This window comes from Haliotis cracherodii, unplaced genomic scaffold (assembly GCF_022045235.1).
Source record: "Haliotis cracherodii isolate W230 unplaced genomic scaffold, xgHalCrac1.p SCAF_5, whole genome shotgun sequence".
Lineage (NCBI taxonomy): Eukaryota > Metazoa > Mollusca > Gastropoda > Lepetellida > Haliotidae > Haliotis > Haliotis cracherodii.
The window spans coordinates 9,759,802-9,780,274 of record NW_027266308.1 but is presented as its reverse complement, the minus strand read 5'-3'; the positions used below and the strand labels follow the sequence as shown (position 1 = coordinate 9,780,274).

Below are 20,473 nucleotides of genomic sequence, written 5' to 3'. Positions count from 1 at the left end.
TTCAGTAGGTACGACTGGAATGTGTTCAGTAGAAATGACTGGCATGTGTTCAACAGAAGCGACCTTTGCACTGTGACAATCATAAGCCTTTGTTAAAGTTTGGGAGTTAGTCCTCATGGTGCTACGATTGCTTTGTGGAACCAGGTTATAATGTCTTGCTGTGACATTTCAGTGAGTTTAAGCACCAGTGGTACTTCCTGATATACCGATGTCTGCAGGTCTGCATACAGAGTGTTCGGTTTTTCATGATATTACCTTTTTCAGCCCCTTCTGTAAATCAGTCTTAGTGCTAAGGCAGCTGAATGTCTATGTTCAAGTACTGGAGCTATGATTGTTTAGGAAGTAAGATTGCTTTGTTAAGCAGTACCTCAATTGTATGGTGAGGTTGCTAAGATGTCACTAAAACCCCATTTGCCATCTTAGATGCAGGTTGTGAGAACACGGAAAATGGTTTCAGCGATAGACACTAACAGTTTTCGTCCACTAGTCCTTAAAATGATAACATATAGCAAACCCTTAAAAAGGGCAAATTTCTACTAATCCTTATGATACCTTAACCATTTGGCAGTTTGGAAAGGACTATAGTCTTAGTGCCAATTTCTAACGCTGCGGTTTGCAGGATATCTTGTCACCATTTACACTCCATGTGGTATGATGTTAGCGTTTGACCGTTTACATCCCTTGACAGATTTACTATAGTAAAAAAAAGAATTAAGTGTTCCTTAACTTCTTTTGACTAGTATGTATTGCTGATGTGAAGACATTTCATCACAATCATTCCTTTTGTTTTGTTTCAGGAAACATGAGTGAATCAGGGCGGAGTACGCCGGTATGACCAAGGCCTTCTGTAAGCTATGTATGATATTTGTGTACAGTAGACATTTTGATACGTATCTACCAACTGTAGCAGAATATGGAAGCATGTAGCTAGCAGAGTTGTTCCTAATGGTGAGAGATAGTCAGTTCATGGTGTCATGGGTTTTCTTGTCCTTTCGGGACACAACAGTTATCTCCCTTAGTTTGTTCTGGTGCTGTTGTCTGCTACCCAGATTTTTTTTCAATGCAGAATATTGACCGATTTGAATTGAAACTAGCTGACGTATATTTGTGTCAATCTCCTTAATATGAATAAGAAAATGATACCTGTAAGGTATGTTTTGGTCTGTAATATGAGATTTTAGTAAGAAAAATGCAAAAAATAACATCAAGAGTACTAATAATTGCAGTTTCAGTTGAGATAGCCCTCGTCCCACAGATAATTACTGAGAAAAGGAAATAATGTTTGGCACTTTAATTATAGATAAATATTGATATATTATAAATAACAGTGAAAGTGTTCGTCATTAGAGATAACATTTCCATGAGAACTAATTGTGTGTGTCATGCTATGATGCACCCAGTGTAACTGTAAATATAGATTTCAGGGATTTATCTAGACTTGCTCAGTGGCCATTACTCGGCCAAGTCAGGAAATGTGAGACGTAATTCCCACTATTTAAACTATTTTCTAATTCATGTTAATATAGTTGATAGCTCATATCAGTTGATAGCTGATAACAGGACCAATATAGAGGAAAGGCTTTAATGTTTCATTTTACATTATTGCAGTGGATGAAATACCTCTAAAATTAAAAAATAAGAACTTAAAAAATCCCAGTTGTTAGGTAAATATTCTTTCCATATTTGTGTGCCAAAGGGCACTTAGTTTGAAATCCTAGACACGGGTTGTTCATGCTGATTATGAAATTATTACACTGCTCATGGTGTACCACTCAAAACAAGTTCAGAACACCACATTTCTTTCACACGACTGTAGTTAATCTTTCATTGGCCTACCGTTTATTTCGCTGGGTAGCGGCAATGCACCAAGTTCAGGTTAGATGTGATGTGTGGAGCACTGTTGCTATGGTTACTATGGGTATTACTGGAGTGAAGTCACCATGTCCGCACACAAACTGCCAGAAGGTCACTCGCTCAATTGTTGTTAACAAAGTTGTTTTTCAGGGGAAAAAAGTCAGACTTGTGATATTAATTCTGTGCCCTTGGTAACTGTTGATTTGCTCGACTATTTGAGAAGGGTGAAATGTTTTGAATTTTTTTTACATGAAATTAAGGACAGACATTTTTATATGCTTTTTAGAAGAAAGTCTCTACCTCATTGTGGTAGAAAATTTTAGTTTTGCTCTAAAGTATATGACTTTGAAAGATATAAAGACATTGCAATATACATTTTATATGGATCATTGTTTACTTTATAAAGGAAAATAAGACATGTATACTGCTAAAAGAAGTTAAAGAACATGTTTCTTTCATATGACTATCGTTAATCAGGTGTTCTTTAACTTCTTTTGAGTAGTATATATGCTCTCGAAGTTGGTTGAAAATACAATATTGCTTCTTAGTTTTTCTTATGACACAATGAGTTGAGTGTTGAGTTGAGTGAGAGTTGAGCGTTGAGGCCTTCTCTCGATCTGTGTGTGGTACTATCTGTGGTTTATGTTGATGTTTGTCAAGTACAGTTGGAGATGATATTTTATCACTTGCATTATATTTTATCTTTTGTACATACTTTCCTGATTACTTTGTCATATTATATCCACTCTAGATAAGCTAATATGTTTTATGTCATAATTGAGCAGATAGCGTTGCCATGCTTCATCTCATCTCAGCAGACTCTGTAAACACCAACTCATGGCCAGATCCGATCAGTGGTGTCTGACATTCTAGTATCTGGGCTGGATAGAAGTACAACTCAATTCTTTGTCATGCTAGTTACCTTCACACTAATATCTACCTAAATATTTATCAGAGGCTGCCAAATAGGACGAAATTGTGAAATAGATGTTTTGATGTTGGTCTGCAATGTGAATTGACATGGGATGCCTTCCCTGATTGGTGTGGCAAGAAAAGTTAGGGTATGGTTTTATGCCAATTTTAGCAATATTCCAGCAATATCATGACGGGGACACCAGGGCCCGCTTGCACAAAGCGATCTTAGCGCTAAGATGATCGTAACTCCCATACTTTAACATAGGCTTACAATAGTCTTAGCGCTGAGATCGCTTTGTGCAAGTGGGCCCAGAAGTGGGCTTCATAAACTGTACTCATGTAGGGAATCGAACCCAGATCCAGGGCATGACGAGCGAATGCTTTAACCACTAGACTACCCCATCACCCCTACAAGAAAAGTGCTTATCTCTCTTTGTACAGTGTCATGTAATAAAGGATTTATTTACATGTATTGCAGAAATTTATACATCATTGCACATATTTCAGAGGTATCTTGTAGTTAGATATTCAACTTAATCAGAGATGAATGCATTGTGCAGTTAGCTGTCATAGAAAATTTGATGTCTGTGTCAAAAGTTCTGTGTGAGTGTAGGGGTAGTGTGGTAGCCGAGCTGTTCAAGTGTTGCCTTGTCACCAGAAGATTCCCAAGATGGGTACATTGTTTTAAACCCATTCATGGTATCCAAGTTGGCTGGAATATCATATTCGCTGTGTTAAACATCCTGTTCCAATAGTCACCACCTTATTAACTTTTAGATGAGTCTGTAAATTATCTAAAAAATGCCCCAAACTAAGCAAAAACTTTTACCCTATTTTCTTGTTTTGACGTGCAGCAGTGAAGAAGGGGTATTTATTTGCCTAGTAGCTATTATCAAAAAAGTTTTATTTTCGTCAATATTTGAACTAAATTTGTTCACTACCTCATGATCTCTGCCAACAAAATTAACTTCTTGTGTATGGTTTTATAAGCTCCCCCTCAAGTTTCTTAGCACCCAGCTTGTTTATTACAGCAAATACGGTAATGCAGATAGCAGCACATCACCATCCACACTCACTGATGTGAGCGTCAACTTAAACTGGTTTTATTTACATGATGCTGCACTTCTATTTGGAACTGTTTGTTTTCGAGTAGTTGGAGATATTGAAATTTATGGAATAACATTTGCATCAATAATGGTATTGATAAACTTGTTATTGTAATTCCTGAGGTAGTGGTCTCGAAATGAAATCCTGTATTTTAGTTACATCACTGGTCAGGTCTGATACCATGTATCTTGCATTCCATCCAAGTTCACTGTAACAGAATATGAACTTTTTAGAAATCTTTATTCATTAATACGATCATTCTCTTTGTGTGCTTTGTACGGCAAGAATCTGATATTGTTGGATATGTTTGTTATAAACAGTGCTATGAAATTTGTCTGTTATAAATACAAAACAGTTCAGCAGTTACTACAACATTTTATTAATTTAGTTTAGCTTCAGTTAAAACTGCATGTTTAATATGATCATGTGATATAGATGAAATGAAAGGCCTTTAAACATTCAGATCACTGAGCGAAGATTTATACACAGAGTGTTATTTATGTAATAGTATTTATAATTGTGTCGGTAGAGGAGGACAGACTTAATATTTTGGTAAACATTGCTTCATAACAGAAAGTAGCACAGCTTCCATGAAGGCTTTCGTGATCATCGTATGTCAAGTGATGTTCACCCTAATGCTATGTATGTGAATCTGATGACTGTACTGCCCAGCAGTTGTCTACATGTGTCGTCAGTGTGTAAAGTGTCTTTATGTTTTGTTTCTAGTCAGGCACCTTAAACTGATGGGCGAAGGGTAGCCAAGTTGACAAGGTGTTAGCTTGTCGCCCTGCGGACTGGGTTCAATTCCTAACATGTACAATGTTTGAGCCAGTTTTTGGTGCCTCCCTCGTCGTAGTTGGAGTAATGAAGATGCTAAATGCCAAACTCGCTTTAAGTGACAAGATGTCGTCTTGAAACACTTCTCTGTTATGTCAAGTGGCAAATTGAGAATGTTATAAGTCTTAAAAAGATCAAAGGGAGATTATAATTTTTTCAATGTAATTATGGTTTTTTTAACTTTTAATTGAAATTACTTAACTTGAAAAATGAATTTTTTTGTGATCTGAAAGTTAAATTTACAAAATAACATAAATGGGATCAGTGAATGTGTATATGAACAAATTACTGGTATTTAAACTAAAACTTGAGGCCAGAATATTCTAAAGAATAATTTATGATTGACAGTAGTAAATAACAATGCACTTTGCACACTGACGAGAGTTTTGTTGTAGCCTTTGATTACTGCAACATATGACGTAAAGCTGTGACTTGCGTGCACCAGTGTTCTTTCAAAGAAATCATAATTTCATGCATGTATGAGGTGTACATTTGTACCATCATGGACACTTGCTTGATTGTGGTCATTATCCAACAAGAGCCTGACCTACTCATCTGCAGATTCAATCTCTACTTCTTGACGTTAGTTTGAAACAAGTCCTGGATAAATTACTCTCATATTTTTCCTATTTCGTAGCTACGGTGACCATTGTCATCACTTGGTCTTGCTGTTAGCTCCATGGTGTCCCAGTGGGTGAAGGTGTTGCCTACCTCACCTGCCAGGATCCGCGGGTTTGAATCCCAGATTCTCCTGATAACAAGGTGGCCCAGTGGGTGAAGGTGTTGCCTATCTCACCTGCCAGGATCCACGGGTTTGAATCCCAGATTCACCTGATAACGAGGTGGCCCAGAGGTTGAAGGTGTTGCCTATCTCACCTGCCAGGATCCACAGGTTTGAATCCCAGATTCATCTGATAACAAGGTGCCCCAGTGGGTGAAGGTGTTGCCTATCTCACCGGCCAGGATCCACAGGTTTGAATCCCAGATTCACCTGATAACAAGGTGGCCCAGTGGGTGAAGGTGTTCCCTACCTCACCTGCCAGGATCCACAGGTTTGAATCCCAGATTCACCTGATAACAAGGTGGCCCAGTAGGTGAAGGTGTTCCTATGTCACAAGGTTATTAAGCTAACATTCTGTGATATAACTGAAAAACTCCTTCAATCAATGGAGCCCAGCTCACTAAAGAAACACCGATTATTTATCAATAAAGTCTAAGAATGCATGTATTGAAACGTTTCAAATTGACATGAAGTTATCCATTTTTAATAAGTATGTGCATTGTTTTTGGCTTGGTTTCTTTGAGTGAAATATTCTCAATAAATTCTCAAATAATTAATTTGATATTTTATCAAGTGAAGTGTACACAGACATCTTTGTGATCATCTTAGTCGTTTTGTGGTCCGTCATCACCACGACATGTGGAACTGTCTCCTCTGAATCTGCTGATGATGTAAGTCAGGCCTTTGATTACTACAAAATATTGTGCTTCATCTCATGAGTACATGCTTGAATCTGAAGTTGGTGTGAATTTAACAACTTTTGACAGTGAGATAGAAATCTTAAAGATACAGATGATTATTCTTAGGATTTGTATATTTTCAGATAAGTGTTCATTGCTATTTTGTTAAATCGATCATAATCCGCTTATGACTAACAATTTGTTGACATTAAATGATTGCCGAGTGTTGATATACCATGTAATTCTGATTTCAGTGCAATCAATTTGTGAACTATTCAGTGTTTTCACGGTTAACAGTCTTTATGATGATATTTTCAAGGAGGGGTGTCCGAGTGATATAGTATTTATCTAGTTGATAAACAGGTTTATTTTGATAATTGAATCCTATGAACCTGTTTAGAACCTGTATATTTATGTTCATACTAGTTATAACTTCAAAATTTGGTCTCGGACACTTGTGTAGAATACATGGAATAGTTGTAGCAAACAAGAGAACACATAAATCCAATTGATAATACTTGCTGGTTGAAACTCTGCTACAACGATTATCTATATCAACCTTACAAATTATTGACATAAAGATTTTGAGAGTGTGGACATCCATTCTTGTAACACATTATGCCACTGGTTGCAAGACCGATATTGTAAGCAATTGGCTGGAAGCTGTAGTGGAACATCTCACTAGGGAAATAGTACAATGCAAAATAAGATCTGTTTCTTTGTTACAGAGACAATTTATGTTTACATGTAAACAGTATGGAAGAACAACCATCCCTTGATCTCACAGTACTTTCTTGTCTTCCTTGTCATGTTCATCTTATCCATTGCTACTACTTTCCTCCAACTTGTCTTTAGTTCTAATTCTAAATCATTTCATCTGTCGAGCCTCAAAGCATTTTCTAGACACAGTGCATCCACAGGGCTGGAAGACAAACCAAGCATCTTGTTCTGTACACGAGTGTATGCTCTGCCAATGTTAGCATCCTTTAGCCTGTTGAAGCAGGGGGATGTCCTGTTGAAGTGTTAGCGGGTGTCTGGAAAGTAGTTTTTTTCTGTTGCTCTAGCAATAACTGTCATCTTCTACATTCACTCTCCACAGAACCATTTGTACCTGGAGGGTGTGAATGTCCCATTATTGGCATCAACTGCTGAGTGAAATTTTATTCTTAATGTTTGTTTTCAATGTGGACGGTTCCCCAACATGGATAGTTAAGTATGTGTTGTCAGCCGTTTTAGACTTGTTACGTCTTCACGTCGCTTGATGACCAGTACCCGATGATTGCTCCAGAACTGTTGATCCTTGTTGTGCAATTAATACCCTTTGTTGAGCCTGATTTGACAAACGTTTGAATTTGTAGACGAATCGGGAAAACTTAATTTTGTCAGATGTTTATATTAATTGTGTTCATGTTCACGACCATGTCAAGAAATTCCGAGATCACGACGCTTTTAGTCGTGACAAGATGTATCGTCGCAATAACTGAAGCCATCATGTTGCCAAACATCGCCTCTCCATGTCATTATTTCATTACGCAAGAACCATCGGAATCGTAAATACCACCAAGAAACCTTTCATTGAACAAGTCACAAGTAATTCTCATCTCATGGTTTTAAGCACAGCATGCGATGGCCACGATTCTTCTGCCAAACCACCTAACATCAGTATGTTATCTCGGATATGCCATCGTCAACGGCCGTGCGCTGTCTGTTGGAGCAGAAATATTAGGTGTGTCCTTGTCGTATATGCATTTTTACTGTGTTTATCTTGCTCTGAAGCCTCTGGATGGTGTCCCGGGCTTGTACATTATCTCCGCCATTTCAAAGAGGATGTATTTATATTTCATTTCTCACTTGGAAATGAATAAATTGGATTTAATATATATCCTTTGTTTCTTTTGTTTTTGCTGTGACTGACTGTCTCGTAGCTGCTTGGGTCCTTTGGCTGCAGTTAATGGAAGCTTTAGGGAATACCTTTTTTTAATATTGGTTACAGATCTGCAGGAACCAAAATCTAAAAAGCACTGTTTATGATTTCTAAAGCTTATAACTGTCTTACTGTTAAGTCTTTGCACAGCTTTATGAACACTGCACAAATGGCAAAATATTGTTACCCTGCCTTGCACTTGGGATAAAACAAGGAATGGTCGGCTCAAATTGGTATAATGTGTTTTGAGTGGCGTATCTATGTTAACCTGCAGCATGGTAGCACATGACTGTAAGCACAATCTTGAAAAGCAATAGGACTACGACGAGTCCAAATTTTCTACCCAGGCACCCGCTCAAGATTTGGGTACAAACAATCTGATCATGCGTACACTTAAGTTTACTGAACCGTTATCTTTACTTAAACATATAAAAGTTAGTAGGAATGAGTTCAAGGTCAGAAAGAAATGGGAACATTAGCGACTTGTAGTGTAACCATGAGGTTTTATTGTTATTAAACAATAAGTCACATACTAGCCATGGGTCCGGGTAGTCTAGTGGGTACGTGGGTCCTACTAAGGACCTCATGACCTGATTTACCCGTCTCAGACCTAGAACGCAACATTTTTTCATCCCGACAATCGATATGTTCGACGGCAGTCAAATTCAGATCCAACACAAAAAGCAGTCCCATGTTCAAAAAGGAACACTTTTTTTTACCAACATATTAATAAACAAAGACAGAAATCAGTAAAACATTATTTTATTCTAAAAGTGTTAGAATAGTGAGATGATATGTTGTACAGGTCAAACATATTCAAATATGACAGTAACATACAAAATAATCTCTTTTCAGCCCACAATAGTTCTGTACATATCTTGCCGCTCCTATCGGGCAAGTTTGTCAGCATGAACCCACACTACAAACAATATGCCGACATAAGTGGCTTTGTCAATTTTGAGACAAATTACTTAAGTAGCACATGCTCCCAAATACAACAGTCATGACATGCCTTACTTCATGACAAATACAATGTACAAGACCACTTCATGTTCGGGTACATATTGTACTTTTCACCCCCAAAAATAATCTTTTATGCGTGTTTGATTTTATTCCTTAAACAACATATATATTTTTTTAAATTAACGGAATTTTTGAAATAGCTGTCAATAGTTTACAGGATATTGCCATAATAAGCACCTCGGACTTAGGGTATGAGGGAAGGCCGGCTTAATAAGACAAGATAAATTTGTCAACAATCGAGTTGTAGTGCACAAACATTTACACATTGATGACTCTAAACCTTTGTTTATAATAGTTACGAGGCGACTATATAATCCTTCACACAGCATTTTCTGCTACAAAATCTGTAATATACACAAGAAAATATGACTGTCTTGCAAATTTTCAAGCTTGATACAATGGGCTTATACAGAGTACTTACACACTGGTCTAGAAGTTGATAAGGGGGCAATTATTGGATCAGGGCGCTTAATATGGTATCATCTATGGTCTGGACTCTTAATTAAGCCAGAACTGTATGTAATTCTGGAACTGATGTTGATATATAGACATATCTACATCCTGACTTGTCTACATTGTTAGTTGTTAATCTTTATGTTAGACTATTAAATCATAAAATACTGTAAATATTTGCAGAAATACAAGCACGAAGCACCTGTGATGTGAATCCATACAGTGAATCTACAAACACTTCTAAAAACAAAATGATAGCCAACCTCACATTATAGTTTATCTCTGTTATGAAAAAAGACTACTTCATACTATTTCACTGATATTTCTTCACAATGCCCAAGCATCACATAATGCAGGTCTTAATAGTCGTAGTGCCACAATTCACTCTGTGAATAGGGACCCAGAATTCTGTGGACGGGTGGTATTTTGGTGTTTATGGCCCAACCTTTGCGATTGAGTGAGTGAAAATGGTTTTACGCCTGTCTTGGTAACCATGGTAATATTCCAGCTACATCTCACCAGGGACACCAACAATGGGTTTCACATACCTGAAGAATCAAACCTATCTGACAAGTTAACTCTTGAGCGGACTCGACAATTAAAATGCTGGCGAGCCAACTAGCTGAAATCTGGTTGTGGCTGCCACCTTTGCATTTCTACTGGCCCTGATGGGAAGTAGAATGAAAATAGACGAAGCAATGACCAGAAAACTACGTTTACAGATTTTTTCAGTAAATTTGGTAAACTTGTTAATCAGTAGTTGTGAGTGAAAACTCTCAACTGTATACAAATGCTGTTGGCTTGTTCGGTCTTTCATTTCTTTTTATATACATTCTCTAAAAAATGATAAATACATACTCTTTCAATAATGCTAGTTAGTGCATACTGCAATCTCATTAAGATCAGATCGTTTACTCTGATACAATATCTCGCCACGTGAAGATCTGGCCCTTCCATAGGAGGCCGTGCAGGTGAACTTTCTAATCAGCCAATCAGCATCGTGGATATTAAATTCTCAGTACATGTGAGCAAACATTTAGACAAGCATATCTGATTTCTGTATCTCAAAAACAATCTTTCCAAGGAAAATCCAATATATTATACATTCTATCATTTCTGTTTGTTTTGTTCGTTTGTTGTTTAACACCACACTCAGCAATATCCCAGCTATATGACGGCGGTCTGTAAATATTTGAATCTGAACCAGACAATCCAGTAATTGACATCATGACCTTTCGCGAACTTTGACCGACCACTGAAATGACTAACAAGAAGTCGACATCAGTCGATTAGAAAGCAACTTTCTCGAGTTTCAAGGCATTCATTTCACCCTGGTGCGTTCCATTTCAGACTACGCTTGAAAAATATGTTGACACAGTTCTCGATTAAAATTTTGAAAACTGAACAAACGAACATTTCGGAATGTCTAATATATGGTTGAGGTTGTATGGCAGTGAATCCCACGTACTGTGCAACGCCTCCTCCATTCAAATGTTTATCCCACGGAAGCGAGAAATAAACGATAATTTTGACGGAATCAGTCATACGGGCCGTAACTGTCGTTTGAAATATTCTGTGTTAACGTTTTCGAGGTTGCATGATAACAAAACACATTCCGACAGTCACTTTCATGATCTGGTAAGTGAACGTGAAAAGTTCGGACGTGAACCGTAATGGGATGTCCTAAGATCTTTGTTTAGCGATAGAGAGAACTAAGATCTGATTTTAATGAGATTGATAATGGTTCGCGTCTAGTGTCAATGAATGTCAAACTGTACTCCACAGCCTCAGGATGACCAGATGGAAGACAACACATCTAGTGAAAATCTAGTCTCAACCAGTAAATATCAATCCTGTCTTTTCCAATGGGTTTTGGAATCTACTCCACACACACAATCCATTGTCATTGGGCTTCGGAAACGGAAAAGAGACTTGTGTTAGTCCATGAGAGATAAGTAATAATGAGCATGACAAGAGCATACATTGTGAAACACGATGGGGAAATATAAACACAAACAAATTACAAAATCTACAAATACAAAAAGAAAAATATAAGATCAAAACATGAATAAAAGTCGGCTTACTGTTATTTTAAGTTCAGACAAATTAAAATTTTGCTTGTTTTGGCTATGAATCTGAGTTCTCTTGTTGAAAATATATCCTGCTATTAAGATACTGAGGTTAGATATGAGGCACTGAAAAAGCTGACACGTATGTTCAGCCTAAAGATAATAAATTGTTTTCCGGTTGAACACAACTTCCTTCAACAAAAGGCACCACTTGAGAACCAGTGCCTTGTCTCACAATGGGATCAGAGCTACATCTTGTAACTCGTTCACTTCGGCTTACAAATAAACAATTGTTGCTTCATGAAACAGGACAAAATAAGAATAACTCTGGATTCCTTGATAGAAAACATCCATCAAAAGGTGTTCAGTGTTCAAACTTAAGCATGAAAGTCAAGAGTCCTTGTCGTAACCCTGATGTTAGAGGTTGTGGGGTGCTAGATTCATGTTTGAATGGCAGCAGAGTTCAAAGAAATGAGGTTCTCCCTTCAACAGAACATATCTTAGCAACTGTAAAATGACACTGTTTCTTGAAAACAATGGATAATCCTGTTGTCTTTGATGGAGAGAAAAAGCATCCATCAACAGTTTTCAAAATCCACTGTAAGTTACCCAGGGGTGTGGGGGATTCTATGATTTATGCCTGTGAAAGATCATAACAGCTCGTTTCAACACAACTCATGTTTCTACAATCCTCGTTACATCCTCACAACCTACCCCATATCCTAGCAACATGGACCAAACATTCCATCACTTACCATTACTTACAAGTTACTTAGCAACATTAGAATTTCCCCACACTGACATTGTTTACATTCTCACTTCTGGTATCTAGAGTTATCTCCCTTTGACGCCGACACTATTGTAATGGCATGTATAGCAGAATCAACCCTTGATGTCACGTCATCCACGGATCGATGGAAAACTTCTCTTCCTTGCAACAGACATTTCTCACAGACATCCTGTACATCTCTACAACAATATACAATATTGCACAATGGTTCTCAATTTGTTCTTTTGCACCAATAACCAAGAAGTGGACACACTTGCAGCCAGCACAAACACATACAGTTCCTTGTAGGATGATATACAATGGATGCAACTCGACACAGATAGCCACAGCTAATAACATCGTCATCAAATCCTAATGGTAATCGAGTCTGGGCCAGACAATCCAGTGATTGTTATAAGCAAGCTGTCAGGGTGGGAAGGCACACAACCAACCAAGCCACCTAGCTTGACCACCTGATAGATCAGGCCACCCTGTACAGTGTCTGAAATAACTGCCTGCCCGCCTGCCCGCGGCTGGTAACTTTCCTGTCGGGCTGCATGAAATTTTCCTCCACCTGCCCGACTGTCTGGCAGATAATTTTAAGACAACTTACATATTCAGTTTTATTGTAACTCCTTGTAGATTTTCAAGTAATTGTTTGCATTATTTCAGCTAAATCAAGACGCAATAGATGTGATTTGTCTTTGATTTGTTTTTGTGATTTTTCAATTTTTACAATATCTGAATGTTGGCAGGTAACTTTGAAGATGGGCAGACAACGCCAATGGGTCATCTGCCTGACTATCTTGTTGGGTCTTACAATTATTTCAAACACCTTCCTCGCACAACGATTATCAGTTGCGGGGACCAAATCCAACACCAGCTTTTCTCTCCAATGCCAGACAGCAGAGTGGCAAGTAGAGAAAGTTAGATTAAAAAATAAAATCCTTTTGTGTTTGATATAACCTCTTGATGAAACACAGGAGAGAATCTGGACAGTCCTGATGTTTATTGGACTTTGGATATTAAATGGAGAATAGAATTAGTGATTAGTATACCAAATTTCATTTGCACATACAAGTGATCAAAGTGATGAAAACAGATGATCACGTCAAATTCTGTTCTATGTAATACTTCGGACTAAATACACTTGAAATCACATTCTGTCACCTGTCCATATAATTTGCTCTCTGTTATTTCAGCAATACAAAATAATTTTTTGAGAAATATTTGACACATTACACCTGCTCCAGGTGTCACATGTGACTAATCACCATGACAACAGCCAAACAATCTCCTCTAAGATGTCAGTAGCAATGTTCGATCTCATCTTTGGATTTGTGACGTAAGATCCGCTTTACTAATTCTAAATGATCTTGTGTATAATGCTGTGAACAGAAATACTATTTCTTGAATTTATATTTGAGAGAGGAACAAAACATTTCATTCAGAATTTTTTAATATGACCCATCGTGCCCAAAGAGGCATAGATAAAGGTGAAAAGACTTTCAGTAATTCACATTGAGTTGGGCAGTATACTCCCCATGGAGCTGAGAATGATTCTCGAGTGCGCACTGATCCACTGACCGGGGTTATAATAGTGCTTTGAGCATGCGCCTGAGTCGTGTGGAAATATGCGAAACATAAATGACCTATTATTATTACTATTTTATAAAACTGCTTTGAACAGTATTCCAGTTATATCACGACGTGTTAGCTTAATGTGGGAGGAAAGCCCAAATCAATGCAGGTCACTTTGGTGACAAGAGCATGGGTTTAGTACAAACTAGTTCTCACTGAGAATAATAACTTGCATGTGCTAGTTCGTTCCAAGTGTTCTATTGTTTATGAAAATGCCCATTGTGCCTATGCCAGGGCAACATCACATGAAAGCACTGTTGGAAAAAAACGAAGATGACATCATCCATTGTCTATGACGTCACAAACAATTATATGTGACGTGTTTGCACCAATCCACTAACAGAGCAGATGTTCCACTTTTATAACAGAAAATACAGCAACAGGGCCTGGGTAACACAAGGAAATACCGACTCGCAACACAGAATTACAGGATTATCTGCCCCTTATGAATTAATGTTGAAAGTGTCCAGCCAAGGCTTGGAACTTGCAAAGTTATTTCCCTTTAAGACAGAAAACCCATAATTAACAGTAGCTTGTGGGCTATTCTCTAAATATACATCAAACTAAAATCAGAAACCTACTGCACGAAAAGAATGAGTGAGTGAGTGAGTGAGTATGGTTTTACACCCCTTTTAGGATCACGGCAGGGGACACCAGAAATGGCCTTCACGCATTGTACCCATGTCAGGAATCGAACCCGGGTCTTCGGCGTGACGAGCGAACGCTTTAACCACTAGGCTACCCGACCGCCCTGCACGAAAAGAAATACCCTGTACAGTGGGACACATACCAACTCAAAAGAAGTAAATAAACACCCAATGTTTTCATGACAGATTGACTTGTCATGAGACCTGTCATGAGACCTGTCTTGGTAAGAAAGATTAATTTTAGTCGTATGAAAAAATTGGTTGTTCTTTTACTTCTTCAGTAGTTTGCATGGAAAGAACAAAACATTTTTTGAATATGTTAATAAAAATGAAAATGTTTTAAGGTGTTTGGGGACAATAGTGAAAACCCTGTGCCCTGTCAAACTGTCAGGATCCAGATCATCTGTTCAGTTATATCAGATTTCATCCAGACTTCCAGATTTCATGCCAGGGTTTCACTGTATATAGTTTAAGTACAACACTGTGATTTTAAAGGAAACTGCAACCACACATAATGGAGCCTGCTCGTTTGGAATATCATTCGAACAGAGCACTCCTTCAACAACAAATAATACTATGTTTCTAAATTATTTGTTTAGGGAAAACAAAGTCTGCAGAGATAAAAAAGAATGCCCACTGATGTTTTTAAATTATATTACTCTATCATCTTCCGTAGAGTTACTCATCTTTACTAATCATTTAAAACATATCAATCATTTAACCAACAACTAGAGGATGACAACTGTGGCATTTTCTCAATAATTCCCTGCACAGTGAGAACCCTGAACACATGGCAGCTATACGTATATTCATCAAATGCATAAAAAACTTATGACCTAACTAAGAAAAGAAAGGAACGACCAGTGTATCATGTTAACAGTGACAGGTCTCCTTGGTACATCCTTGGTAGGCATCACATCGTGAGGGGACCTCGGACCTGTGCTTCAGCTCTCATCGCCCTTGACCAGTGAATAAATCATCCTGTGAACAAAACAACAGCTGATCAGATAAACAAAACAGTCAATCAGATACACAAAACAACAGTCAATCAGATACAATTCAAGACAACAGTCAACAGATAAACAAATCAGTCAATCAGATACACAATACAAGATAACAGTCAATCAGTTAAACAAAACAACAGTCAATCAGATAAAGAAAACAACAGTCAATCAGATACATAATACAAGACAACAGTCAATCAGATAAACAATACAAAATGCCACATTCAGCAATATTCCAGCTATATGATGGCGGTCTGTAAATAATCGAGTCTGGACTAGAAAATCCAATAATTAACTTCATGAGCATCGATCTAGGCAATTGGGATACGATGACATGCATCAACTAAGTCAGCGATCCTGAGCACCCGATCCTGTTAGTCGCCTCTTATGACAAACATAGTTGCCCGTAACAGCAAGCAAGCATAATAAATATAAAAAAACAAGTCTGGACCAGACAGTCCAGTGACTGATATTGAGTAACAATCCACACCTCAGGGTTTGACATGCAGTCAACCAGGGTAAAATCAAATCTTTTAAATTCCTGATGTACACTAGCCTCTTATATCCAGCCACTTACCAGTACAGGTAGACAAAGAAGAAAATAAGATGGAAACCAAGTCGAACAAGACTTTCTTTCATGTAGAGTTTGAGCTGCTGCCTATTGTGGATCTCTGTAGGGTCAAACATTCCGATATTTCCAGATGGGTTGACCACAAATCTGAAAATCAATGTCTTCATCAGCAAGGGAGATCTAGAGACTTTAATATTACTGTAGTGTCCTTAGGCAGATATCCCAGAGCTACAGATAAGCTACGTATTTACGTAAAATACCTCCTAGAATCTATTCAAAACCCAAATGCTTTCAATTAACTGGCGTACAAAAACGCATGCATTAAATGTAAAACTCAATTGTTTGAAAACATGGAAAACAGCACACGTAAATACCCAATGAAGCTTTTTCAGCATGCGTACAACGGAACAAATTTCCGAAACACAATTACGAGTAACTTACTTTCCGAGTGAAGCCTATATTTAGAACCGTTATTTACATCTAAAACATTATTTCATTTTTTTTCAAATTTCAAAATGCTTACTCATTTTGGGAAAACCAATAGAGTGTTGAATAGATGAGTGAAAAAATATTGGTTACCCAATGAAAATAATGTAATATCCCAATAAAAATAGAAATCTTCAAGTAAAAACTCAATTGCTCAAAAAGTCTGGAGCTCTGTACCCATCTCTAATTTTTTGGGTTGAGTAAAGTTGGCCGTCTCGCTGTTTAAAGCCAACTCCCCAATTTGCCAAAACATCTTAGCAATCAGTGTGCATGGACCAGCTGGACCAACAGCTACAGCAGCTTCGTTACTTGTTGAAATAGTGAGTGAGTGAGTGAGTATGGTTTTACGCTGCCTTGAGCAATATACCAGCAATATCACGACAGAGGACACCAGAAATGGGCTTCACACATTGTACCCATGTGGGGAATCGAACCCGGGTCTTCAGCATGATGAGTGAACGCTTTAACCACTAAGCTATCCACTTGTTGAAATAACTTGTGATTAAACCTGTCATTGCGAACACATCTCACATCAATCATGTTTCTAGTTGTGACAGGTCTAGAGCCGACTGATGAATAACAACATCTGATAATCATGATGATGGTTAGCATGGTTACCATTGTTACGGAATGAAAAGACTGCCTCCGTGGTCTAGTGGTTGAATGTCCACCCTGGAGAGCGGAAGGTACGGGGTTTAATCCCAGGCCACATCATACCAAAAAATGTTAAATGCTGGTACTTGTTGCTACCCTGCCTGGCGCTCAGCATTAAGGGGGAATAACAAGGACTGGTCATCTCGGAGTCAGTATACTGTGTCTGAGTGGGGTGTTCATGTTAAACTGCGACATGGTATCTCAGTGGGATAGCACTAATAATCATGCACACGCACGCGCACACGCACGCGCACGCGCACACACACACACACACACACACACGTCGCTATATAAGTGCAATAGTCTTGGATGCAACATTAAACCCAATTTCACCTCACCTACAGAATGAAAAGCTGTTGAGATGGGCGAGTGTGACAGTTTGTTTTTACGCAGCGTTCATCTTTTTCAGTAAAATCATGTGTGTCACTTGTTGAGGGAGGGAAGCCCACAGTGATACAATCTTAGACGTTTACTACTTTATATGTGCAGTGCAACCCATGACCACAGGTATGGTGCTGACAAACCAAGAAACAATCATGGCAAACTGGAATTCAGACCCATGGTCATGACAATCATAGATTTTAGCATGGCTAGGGGCTCCACTCTGCACAGTAAGTGAGTGAGTGAGTGTATTCGGTTTAACGCCGCTTTTAACAGTATTCCAGTTATATCACGGCGTCTCAGCTTAATGTGGGAGAAAGCCCGAACTGATGCAGGTCTCAGATGTTTACCACCTCGGTGAAACCCACGAGCACGGGTATGGTGCTGACAAACCTAGAAACATAATAGGGAAGAACCGGGATTCAAACCCACAATCATAGGTTTCTGGCGTGCCCAAGGGACGCAACTCTGCACAGCGAATCGCGGCGCCTTATACGACTGGGCCACCCCTGCCCCCTACTCTGCACAGGGAATTGTTGACCTCAGTTGACTGTGCCACATGGCCATGACTATGATAAGAAACAATGCAACACATGTAGAAATTTCCCTTGATTTTTAAAAATAAACTAATTAATTTACCTCAAACATGTCAAATAACAATCAACATTTTGATCAATAAAATAACTATTTTATGATATAAACGATATCAGAGAATATCTCTGTGTACATAGTGTAATAATTGTCACCATAGCTTTCAGTGGAAATATAAATTAGTAATGGATAACGGAGATGGGGTCGCTTGCAGGTATGTTAGACTTTGAACTCCATAATAAATTAATTTGCAGTGAGACCTACTTGTAGGTGATCCATGCCCCAAGCGGAGCATACATCAGGAACAGCACCCAGTGACCACTGAGTAAGAGGACGATGGTCAGAAAGTCTTGAGCTATCAGCTCTGGAAGGATCCACTGGAACAGGAGTAAAAATCATTGAGTGTTGGTCAAAGCTTCAGGCCATAATATACTTTCATCCCAACTAGGGCTGGGACCAGTCCAAATTTACTACCCGGGTACCCACCCCCTATTACCCGACCCAACCCAGGTACCTGCTGTAGGTCTCAAGAGATAGCTACAAACTGTCCTATTGGAAAAAGTTTGACCGTAGCTCTAGTAAAATGTGTTTAGATACATGTATAAAATGATCTGGTGTATACACTGAAGTTGACTAAGTTTTATTTCTATTCAAACATATAAAAGTCAGAAGGAATGGGCGTAGTAGTCAGAAAGAACTGTGATCATTAGTGACTTGTAGTTTAAACATGGAGTTTCAGATACTTTTTGTCATTAAACAATATATCACGTGACCATCCACGGGTCCTATTCAGTACCCACCCGACCCGAGTACCCATGCCAGCCCTAATCCCAAAGTGTTATTATTATCCCGGTCACTGGATCAGTGTGCACTCAAGAATCATTCTCAGCTCCCTGGGGAGTGTACAACCCTAGCTGCCTGTTACGTGCTTGATGGTTAACAACCACATTACCACTCATCCTACCAGGTACCCATTCACTGCTGGGTGAACAGAGGCACATTTTGAACAAAGTCACTTGCCCAAGGAGACGCCACATGTGTTACATGTGCTTCAGTGTGGGGCAGGACCGAAGCCCTAGAAACTCTCAGGAGCCAAGCTGATGAAACGTGGTCACCCAGCCAAGGACTTTCCGCGACGGACGTTGCTTAACTTCACCTGATTTGGGACCTGTGTTCTGTGCACAGGACCATGTGCCACCATTTGGTTAATACTCCTGATTTAAATAGATCTGAGTAGAATAACAAATAGACACAGAGAGGAGTTATAGTTTGTTGAGTAGCGTATATGTCCCATGTCCCATTAGTGACATGTCTTCGTGGTGCCTTGCTATAAATCGTACATAGGACAGTTATGGCCATTGATGGCAGATTAGCACAGCAATGTACTGCAATAGGTATGAACTTGGTCTCATCAATTAAATGCGTCCTGCCTCGGTCACAGTCCTGTAAACTTACATAGTTGAGTTTACTGCAGCATGATGTGGCGTTAAGATAGTCACACTCCAAGTCTGACAGTGTTATGATCTTTTTTGGATTAAGAAAAATGGAATGGTGCTTTCAACATTTTCAAGAACAGTACGCAAAATCTATTAATCTTACTGTACACAAAAATATAATCAGCATAAAAGTACAAATCCAAAAGGTACACGAAACCGGTTAGACATTAGAATGAAAGTAGACTACAATGAGAGTCACACTATTCGGCGACATTGAGCTGACTAGATATCGGAAACTATCGACATCGGAACAGAAATACACCAAAAGGATACAAAATACACTGCCAAGAAAAGCAACGTCGCCTCGTCGATCAGAGCAAATATAAACAAGAACGAATCCAATGCCATTTTCACAGCTGAAATTCTTGATTCAGACCTTGATGCCAAGAACGACAACAAGAGCGTCTTTCGGAAGTGTCTTGCTGACCGCTAATGAAAAATATTGGATTCGTTCGAACGCAGTTTGTTTGAAATCATAAACATGTTTTACTGCCTCAATCGATTTCTAACACCCATCACATTTTATTCTGACAAAACAGTGATTACATATATGGTCTGAAGTTGAGACCACGGTGAATATTGAACCCTTG

At 38.6% G+C, this 20,473-nt stretch overlaps 2 protein-coding genes across 3 annotated transcripts in view; one reads left to right on the top strand and one right to left on the bottom strand.

The window, feature by feature from the left end:
• Positions 1-8,054, top strand: part of LOC139441968 (WD repeat-containing protein 26-like) — a 28,024-nt gene extending 19,970 nt beyond the window's left edge. For both annotated transcript variants that reach the window (XM_071222713.1, XM_071222712.1), the window contains exon 14: positions 798-8,054. In XM_071222713.1, the coding sequence (XP_071078814.1) occupies positions 798-835 (38 nt within the window). In that variant the 3' untranslated portion in view covers positions 836-8,054. The remainder of the gene's footprint in view (positions 1-797) is intronic.
• A 4,081-nt stretch (positions 8,055-12,135) lies between these two features.
• On the bottom strand, positions 12,136-20,300 carry LOC139442287 (protein cornichon homolog 4-like). Its single transcript, XM_071223078.1, has 5 exons — positions 20,157-20,300; positions 19,843-19,911; positions 18,652-18,764; positions 16,282-16,422; positions 12,136-15,681 (listed from the first exon to the last, which is right to left on the bottom strand). The coding sequence occupies exons 1-5, from the start codon at positions 20,229-20,231 to the stop codon at positions 15,645-15,647; spliced, it is 435 nt and encodes a 144-aa protein (XP_071079179.1). The 5' UTR covers positions 20,232-20,300; the 3' UTR covers positions 12,136-15,644.
• Between the last annotated feature and the right edge of the window lie 173 nt (positions 20,301-20,473).

Excerpts from the sequence above, each read along its gene's own strand:
- LOC139442287 (XM_071223078.1), bottom strand. The coding sequence starts at position 20,231 with ATGGCATTGGATTCGTTCTTGTTTATATTTGCTCTGATCGACGAGGCG. Across the intron at positions 16,423-18,651 it reads GGGGCATGGATCACCTACAA|ATTTGTGGTCAACCCATCTG; the intron begins GTAGGTCTCACT and ends ATTGATTTTCAG. Across the intron at positions 15,682-16,281 it reads TTCTTTGTCTACCTGTACTG|GATGATTTATTCACTGGTCA; the intron begins GTAAGTGGCTGG and ends TTTTGTTCACAG.